The sequence below is a fragment of the Mauremys mutica genome, chromosome 3 (assembly GCF_020497125.1).
Source record: "Mauremys mutica isolate MM-2020 ecotype Southern chromosome 3, ASM2049712v1, whole genome shotgun sequence".
NCBI classification, from domain to species: domain Eukaryota; kingdom Metazoa; phylum Chordata; order Testudines; family Geoemydidae; genus Mauremys; species Mauremys mutica.
Window position 1 is genome coordinate 128,971,977 of NC_059074.1, and position 9,592 is coordinate 128,981,568.

General features: G+C 40.1%; 1 protein-coding gene across 4 annotated transcripts in view; it reads left to right on the forward strand.

Annotated features, from left to right (window-relative positions):
* Nucleotides 1-9,592, forward strand: part of FAM120B (family with sequence similarity 120B) — a 101,062-nt gene extending 91,470 nt beyond the window's left edge. For all 4 annotated transcript variants that reach the window (XM_045010957.1, XM_045010960.1, XM_045010959.1 and 1 more), the window contains exon 11: nt 6,612-9,592. In XM_045010957.1, the coding sequence (XP_044866892.1) occupies nt 6,612-6,624 (13 nt within the window). In that variant the 3' untranslated portion in view covers nt 6,625-9,592. The remainder of the gene's footprint in view (nt 1-6,611) is intronic.

Here is a 9,592-nt window from a genome sequence, read left to right on the forward strand (position 1 = left end):
ATCTCATTGCTGGTCTGTAGCCCAATAACTTAACTGAAAATTGTCTTCATCCATGTCATCTTCAACTGCTTGATATTTTCCTTAGCTTTTCTCATAATCTTTGGATTGAATTGGCTCAAGAGGATGTTTATTAAACTAACTGATAATCACTCTTCTCCATTTATATATTTTGGGGCCGCTCTGTCTTTATTTTTGTATTGGAACATTTTTAGTACATTAAGATGTATAGTAATCTCCCTTTGCGTTAATGAAGAGGCTGTTGCAGTTACTGGGATATTCCTTGATGATCCATATCACAAATTTTGTTGAGAAGTTTTCCACCCATCATGCAAAGGAGTTTCCTTCCTATGCTTTAGGTCTGATAAGAATTAATAATTTAGTGACTGACCATATTAAACACAGGTGTCCTTGACCTGACTCTTGATAAACAGCCATTGATTCGGAGACCGAGAATGCATAGCTCAAGGTTCTGTCCTGTTTTCAATCCCTATCTAGCATTGAAATAAGAACAATATTTTTTCCAAATTGTTTATCACTGGTATCTTCCGAAATTCTATGAAGCAGCATGAAAATATCTCGCTTACAGTTCTGACAGTTTTGTATTTTGTCATATGTATATTTAGCTACTGCCACAGCTTCCATGTATTATTTTAGGCCCCAATCCAGCAGTAGAGTTTGCAGGGTCAGACTTCCAATGTTCCCAGTGGGATACCCCATGGGCAGACCCTTGCACCTGCACGGACTCAATTGCAAGACCAGGGTCTTAATGTTAATCATTTGTATGGAAAGCTCTGGACCCAGATTATTTTCTCTTTAATTTTTGTTAGGTTTTTAGTATCTTGTTCTTATCTCCTTTGATGCCAGTATTTTCTTACTATCATCATCAACACTGATTTTACTAGCAAAGCCACTGCATCTGATATGTGTTTCTTGTTTTAAGTATAGTTTTGCAGATAGTTTTTAAATCCAGGATCTGTTTTGCAGATTATGATAAAAATAAATGTTTAGTTAACCTAAGCTCCCAAAGCAGGGACCAGATTCTATAGTATTTACTCTGGCACTGAAGCCAAGAGAAGTTTTGCCTGGGTAAGGATTGGATGACAGATAGTTAACTGGATTAATGATACATAGATTTTTTTAAGGCCAGAAGCCACCATTATGATCATTTAGTCTAACCCCTTCATAACATAGACCATAAAATTTCATTCTGCATTAAAAGCATAATTTCTGTCTGAGCTAGGACATTTTTTTTTAAATGATGTCCAGTCTTGATTTAAAGTCTTCAAGAGATGGAGAATCTACCATGTTCCTAGATAAATTGCTCTACTGATTAATTATCCTCATTGTTAAAAATGTTTGCTTTTTTCCCAGTCTGAATTTGTCTAGTTTCAGCTAGAACTTAAGCCTTTTTCTGCTAGAATAAAGATCCCCCTACTATCAGTAATCTTTCCATGTATTTACTTATAAACTGTGATCAAGTTACCTCTTCATCTTTTTGCTAAGCTAAATAAAGCTAATGATCCTGTTGATACTCTTAATATCATGTAAAAGCAGCAAAGAATCCTGTGGCACCTTATAGACTAACAGACGTTTTGCAGCATGATCTTTCGTGGGTGAATAGCTTTTCACCCACGAAAGCTCATGCTGCAAAACGTCTGTTAGTCTATAAGGTGCCACAGGATTCTTTGCTGCTTTTACAGAACCAGACTAACACGGCTACCCCTCTGATTCTTAATATCATCATACCTTTATTCATCTAATCCCTGAGGGAATACAGTTTCTCCTTTAAGCAGTAATGGTATAGCCATAGAATCATGGAAATGTAGGTCTGAAAGGAACCTCAAGAGGTCATCTAGTCAATCCTCCCGACGCTGAGGCAGGATCAAGTATACCTAGACCAGTGTTTCTCAAACTGGGGTTGCCGCTTGTGTAGGGAAAGCCCCTGGCGGGCTGGGCCGGTTTGTTTACCTGCCCCGTCCGCAGGTCCAGCTGATCATGGCTCCCACTGGCCGCGGTTTGCTGCTCCAGGCCAATGGGGTCTGCTGGAAGCGGCGGCCAGTAAGTCCCTCGGCCCGCACCACTTCTAGCAGCTCCCATTGACCAGGAGCAGCGAACCGCGGCCAGTGGGAGCCGTGATCGGCCAGACCTGTGGACGGGGCAGGTAAACAAACCAGCCCGGCCCGCGTGGGGCTTTCCCTACACAAGCGGCAACCCCAGTTTGAGAAACACTGACCTAGACCATCCCTGATAGGTGTTTGTCTAACCTGTTCTTAAAAACCTCCAATGATGGGGATTCCACAACCTGCCTTGGTAAACTATTCCAGTATTTAAATATCCTTATAATTAGAAAGGTTTTCCTAATATCTAACCTAAATCTCCCTTGCTGCAGATTAAGCCCATTACTTCTTGTCTTACCTTCAGTGAACGTGGAGAACAATCGATCACCATCTTCTTTATAACAGTCCTTAACATATTTGAAGACTGTTATCAGGTCCCTGCTCTGTCATCTTTTCTCAAGATTAAACATACCCAGTTTTTTAATGCCTTATAGCTCAAGTTTTCTAAATCTTTTATCATTTTGTTGCTCTCCTCTGGACATATTTCCTAAAGTGCAGCACCTGAAACTGGACAAAGAACTCCAGCTGAGGCCTCTCCAGTACCAAGGGGAGCAGAATTACCTCCTTTGTCTTACTGCCATACTCCTGTTAATGCATCCCAGAATGATACTAACCTTTTTAATAACCACATCATATTGTTGTCTCCTGTTCAATTTGTGCTCCACTATGACCCCCAGGTCCTGTTCAGCAGTACTACCACCTAGTCAGTTATTCCCTGTTTTGTATTTGTGCGTTTGATTTTTTCCTTCCGGAGTGTAGTACTTTGCACTTGACTTTATTGACTGTTGTCTTGTTGATTTCAGACCAATTCTCCAATTTATCAAGGTTGATTTGAATTCTAATCCTGTCCTTCAAAGTGCTAGCAACCCTTCCTTGCTTGATGTCATCCACAGATTTTAGAAGCATAATCTCCACTCCATTATCCATGTTATTTTTAATCAAAGTATTGAATAGTACCAAACACAGGACAGATGCCTGTGGATCCCACTAGATACATCATCCCAGTTTGACAGCGAATCATTGATAGTTACTCTTTGAATTTTCCAAACAGTTGTGCGCTCACTATATAGTCATTTCATCTAGACCACATTTCCGTAGTTGAGAACATCATGTGGCACTGTGTCAGAAGCCTTACTAAATTCAAGATAAATCACATCTACTGCTCCCCTGCGTCCACTAGGCCAGTAACTCTGGCAAAGAAGGAAATTAAGGTGATTTGGCATGATTTCCTCTTGACAAATCTATGTTAGCTGTTGCTTTTCACCCTATTATCCTCTAGGGGCTTACAAATTGATTGATTGATAATTTGTCCCAGTATCATCCCAGGTATGGAAGTTAGTCTTACGCTGGTCTGCACTTAATATTTGGATTGAGATACCTACCGCATCAGGAGGTGTGAAAAATCCATACTTCTGAGCACTGAAGCTGTGCTGACCTAACCTGCAGTGTAAATGCAGCAAGGTCAATGGAAGAATGCTTCCGTTGATCTTGCTACTATCGCTCGCAGCGGCGTATTATCACCTAGGCCGACAAGACCTAGGCCCAGGGCGGCAAATTTGAAGGGGCGGCAAATTTGAGCACCCACGGAGAAGCTCCCCTGCTCCAGCTCGCCGCCTCTGCGAGCATGTCTCCGAGTCCTGTTTCTCTTCCCTCCCTCCCAGTGCTTGTGCCGCGAAACAGCTGTTTCGTGGGGGAGGGAGGGAGGGAGGGGGGAGGAGGGGGAACGCGGCGCGCTGCGGGAAGAGGTGGGGCTGGGGCGGGGATTTGGGGAAGGGATCCAATAGGGGCAGGGAGGGGGCAGGACTTTGGGGAAGGGGTTGGAATGGGGGCAGGGAAAGGGTGGGGTTGGGGCTGGGCCAGGGGTGGGCGGGGCGACAATTATTTCAGAGCCTAGGGGCGGCAAAATCATTAATCCGCCACTGATCGCTCGGGGAGGTGGTTTTCCTACCGTGACAGAAAACCCCCTTCTATTGCAGTAGGCTGCCTCTACCCTACAGGATTATGCTGGCCTAGCTATGCCACTATAGTCCCCATAGTGTAGGCATGACCTGACTAGTCTATTATTCCCTAGCATCTCTTTGTTCCCCTTTTTAAAGATAGCTACTATGTTTGCCCTTCTCCAGTCCTCTGGGACCTCATCCTTCCTCCATGAGGTCTTGAAGATAATTGGTTCTGAGATTGCTTCAGCTAGTTCCTTAAGTTTCCTTGTGTTGATTTGGTCAGGCCATGATGACTTGAATACAACTAATTTATTAAAAAATTCTCTAAAGTGTTCTTTCCCTGTTCTGGCTTGTGTTCCTTCCCCATTGTTGTTGTTAATTGTGTTAGGTGTTTGGTCATGATTAACCTTTTTAGTAAACACTGAAGCAAAATAGGCATTAAACACCTCAACCTCCTTGGATTTATCTGTTATTAGCTCTCCTTCCACTAAATAGTGGTCCTTCACTTTCCTTTGTCTTTTTTGTTCCTTATGTATTTATAGAACCTCTTTATATTGCCTTTTATGTCCCTTGCCAGGTATAACTTTCTGTTCTATTGTTCTCATCTTTAGCAATTTGTCCATGTCTTCAATTTTTATAGGATTCCTTTTTCATTTTCAGGTCATTAAAGAGCTCCTGATAGAGCTATATTGGCCTCTTCTTCCCGTCTTTCCTTTGCTTTGGGATAGTTTGCTGTTGTGCCTTTAATAATGTCTCTTGAGAAGCTGCCTGAACTCCTTTTTGCCCTTAGATTTTCTTCCCATGGGACCTTACCTACCAGTTCTCTGAATTTGTTAAAGACTGTTTTTTTTTAAGTTCATTGTACTTATTCTAATGCTCTCATTCCTTCATTTCTTTAGAATAATAAAATCTGTTGTTTCATAACCACTTTCAGCCAAATGGCCTTCAACCATCAGATTCTCAACCAATTCCTCTGTTAGTCAGAATAAACTCTAAAATGGCTGCCCCCCAGTTACTTCCTCCTTTCTCTAAAATATGACATTGTCCTCAGCACATGCCAAGAAATTAATGTATTGCTGTATGTTTTCCAACAGAACTCTGGTTAGTCAAAATCCTCCATTACTACCAGATCTTGTGTTTTGGATATTTCTGTTACTTGTTCTAGAAATGCCTCGGCTACCTCCTCCTGATTTGATGGTCTATGGTAAACCCCCCATACCGGGACATCACCCCCGTTTTTTCCCCCTTTTATCTTGACCCAGAGACTTTCAACTGGTTTGTTTTAAACCAAAATAAATGATAATATCCAGCAAGTACGATAACAATGAGAGCAACATTTTCCTATGGATGTTTGAAAAATCTTTGGGAAGTTATAGAACATCCTGAATCCTTTGTTGTTGTTGTTAATAATAATATTTATATTTTAAGTCCCATAGACTGTCACTAAAATCCAGGCAATAATTTCATAAAACTGATTACCTAACATGACTTTTACATTAGTCATATAATGCTTGTTGGTATTGGAGAGACTTATGCTTCTCTTTTCCTTTCTCCAAATATACTAAAGTTTATTTAAAACAGTTTGAGAGAATCAAGGTAAATGCGAATCAGCCATTAGATGCTTTTCTGATTACATATGGCCTAGTCATCTTCTTTTATGAAAACCTCTCTATATAATGTCATCACTGAAGGATGAGTAAAAATATTAAACTCATAGTCAGACTAATGATTCTACCATAGATGTCAGTAAAAACTGCCACAAGGAATCTTACATTAATCCACTCTAGTCTGAATACTGTAGATTGTGTTTTAAGGAAATGGCCCAGCTGTGTTAAAGGCAGCCCAGTCCCCCACCCAGAGGTCTGCTCCGGGCCCCATTCTGTGGAAGGGTTTCTGGGTGGGAGGTGTTGGGTAAAGGGGTCTGTTGGGGGGAGGAGAGGGTTAGAGGGGAATGTGCTGTGGTTTTCAACCTGTGGCCCAGGTAACACAGTTGAGAACCACTGCACTAGTGGTATTTTTAAATCCTAGCTGCTTCTTTAAACACCTAAGTACCTTTGAAATTCTGGGTACAAAACCCTTTTGAAAAAGAGACTAAATAAGGGCTTGTCTACATTTAAAACGCTCCAATGGTACAGCTGTGCCACTGTAGCGCTACAGTGTAGATACTACCTATGCCAACGGGAGGGATTCTCCCATTGACAGAGAGGTGATAGGTAGGTTGGTGAAAGAAGTCTTCAGTCAACCTAGCACTGTCTACATGGGGATTTAGGTCGGCTTAACAACGCCACTCAGTGGAGTAGATTTTTCATACCCCTGACTGACTTAGTTAAACCAACCTAATTTTCTTGTATAGACCAGGCCTTAAGCTCCTAAGCATTTTTGAAAAATTTACCCTAAATACTCTTTGGAATTTTAAACACACTTTTATTCATTTTGTATGGCCACAGGAGCAGTTTTTCTATGTCTTTTCACAGGGATTTTTATTATTTGAAATTGTTTACATGTTGATACTTGTGTGTCTTGCTTAGTCCATCACAGGCTGTTTGTATTTTAGATGGCCCAGATGACTTTGTCCTTGACTGGAACTGAATGAAAAGTGATAAGAAGACAAGATATGTTTTTATAAAGTACTATACATTGAATATAATAAAAATTATTTCAGTATTGCTATTGTACCATCAAGAAAATGACGTCAAATTGAATACACATTTTAAAATTGGTGGTGGGAAGGATTTAGTTACAAACACATTACCCTGCCTTCATTCAGTATTTCCAATCTCATTTCATTTTGTACCTCTGATACTTCTTTTTTCATTGCTAATTTAATGTTTATAAGAGTATGTGTTTGTGTTCTGAGGCAAATTGTGAATTATTTAATTCCCAGTTCCACAGTGATGGGCACTTTACAAAAGCCTAAGGTAGACAGTTATGAAGTCTAATAGTAAAGGAAATGTGTACAGAAACAGAGGCCACCTTTATGTAGTGAAGGAGATAGAGGAAATCTAAAGTAGTAAAGATGTGAGTGAGCTTAAGAGTATGTCTACACTGCAGTTAGACACCTGTGGCTGGCCTGTGCCAGCTGACTTGGGCTTGGACCAAGGACTGTTTAACTGTGCTGTAGACATGTGGACTCAGGTTGCAGCCAAGCTCTGGGGCCCTCCCACCTCACAGGCTCAAGCCCAAACCCGATCGTCTCCACTGCTATTAAACAGCCCTTAGCCCAAGCCTCACGAGCCCACATCACCTGGCATGGGCCAGCTGTGGGCTTTTAATTGCAGAGTAGACATACTCTAAGAAGTCATCCCAACTGAGTGCGGATAAACCTTTATGCCACATATACACACATTCTATGTATGCCACATCTTTTACAGAAAAAGTATTTTAGAAGTATTTCAGATAGCTTTAAATACAAAAAATGTGTTTTTTAAAGTATCTATCTGCCTGTAAAGTCAAGTGGCTCAAAGGAAAAGGAAAATTATAGCTAATACATTTTAGAAATCTTTAAAAATACCTTTAAGCTCACTCATGTCTTTTCTAGACACAAAACTGTTCACAGCTTTAAAGTCTCATTCTTAGATCTTCCAGAGCAAAAATGAGTGCTGTGTCCCCTATTGGGAAACCTGGTATTTCCCTTTTCAGTTGTGTAATGGTCCTATTTCTAGCCCTTTGCAGTATTATACAGAAAACCTTAAACCAGTCATTGACTGAGAAGAAAATATTGCTCATCCTGGGCCTGGGGCCTCTGTAGTTTTGGAGGACATTCCAAATGTGGGGAAGGGGAACAAAACAAATACTTCTCATATAAATTCATTTTTTGTCAGCTATTTGAAGCACAACAGTTGAAATGATTTTACCACGTGTGTGTAGAATGCTCAAAATGGTCCAACCAGATATAGATTAGTGGACAGTGCACAGGTGTGGCAACCAGTCATCATAAATTAATTTCTCACAGGCCTACAATTTGTCTCATGGATTTCCCTATTACATATAGTAGTGCATATAGAATGTGTGGGCATATATTGTAAATTAAATCTGTGTACAAATATTTGACATGAAGAAAAACATACATTCTTCTTGTATCTCAAAGAATAGGTTTATTTCTAATGTTAAGGATTATTAACAAATGAATTCCATAGCCACTGTAGAAGTTTGATTTATCCTTATGGTACAATGATTACAGATTAGTAGTTGCTAGTTTTTAGTTAATTCTAGTACTAGTTAGCTCTGTTGCTGTCACGCCTTAGCTCTTGTGCGGATGTCTACTTTTGAGCCAACTATCCATTGAGTTTTTCCCATCTAATCTCTGAATTTTCTAAACATAAACATGCTGTCATTTGTACATAATATGGTACTATGATTTTCTCATATGTATTTTATTGTCTGAAATACAATATGTACTGTAACATAAATACAAAGCTACAACTCAGCTAAATAAATAATTGACAATGGCCCAGCATTTTTAATTCTATAAAAAAAACTGATGCTGATTTCACTTTGTTTAAATATGACGCTATTTTTGTCCAGTTTGCTTTCTGAGGATGATATGATTATGGGTGGGGCAGTCCTGCTATATTTTCCTACCAGCTATTCACTTTATTTTTAAATGTACTACCTGCTATTTATTCAAACCTTTTGGGAGAATGTAGAAATGTGGGTATATTCAAAGATCACTAGTTTCAGGAACCTCATTATATGCAATGGTGCTTTAAAAAAAATCTAATTGTGCGTCAGTATTTTGTAGCTATTCTTACATCAGGATCTTCCAGGACTTCTAGTGGCCTCAATAAATGAAGTGGTAGTAAACTAAAATTAAACATGAATTTAGTGGGAGCTTTTGCTGTGCTAGGATTGGGCACTTTTTAAGAATTGCCAATGAGATGTAAAGGCACTCTCTGTTGACATTTTTCTTCTTATGCTGGACCATAGCCAGAAGCTGCTAATTATCCAGACTTCTAAGCAAAAGATTATTTTCTCCTTAGAAATCATGGGTTTGGATCAGGAGTTCCATGCAGGTGCTGTGCTCCTGTCCAAAGAGGATTAGCTTGTGTTAGAGTGCTTTGTTTCTGCCCTCCTAGCCAAGGCTAGTCATAGCTATGTGAGGCCCGTGGGCAAGAAAAGGTAATCACACAAGAAAAAAATGGCCTTCCTGAAGAGGCACATTTGACTGGACCCCTCAATGCCTGGACGATAGATTTTGTAACCTGACAGTGTTGCCCCACCTGGGATGCCTTGAGCCTTGGGAGGAAGAAGGAGCTGTACCACAGGTGAAAGACATAGAATTGTAGAAATGTAGGACTGGAAGTGACCTCAGTAGGTCATCTAATCCAGTGCCCTGCACTGATGCAAGACTAAGTATTATCTAGACCATCCCTGACACAGCAGTTCAGAACTGGAATTGAAGAGGCGTAATTCTGAAGGTGAAAAATACAAGGGAAAAAATTCTTATTCCACAAACTGTTAAATTGCTAATTACAGTACTTCAACAAATCTAAAATATGCAGCTGTATTTTAAGAAATAAACAAATCATTCACTGA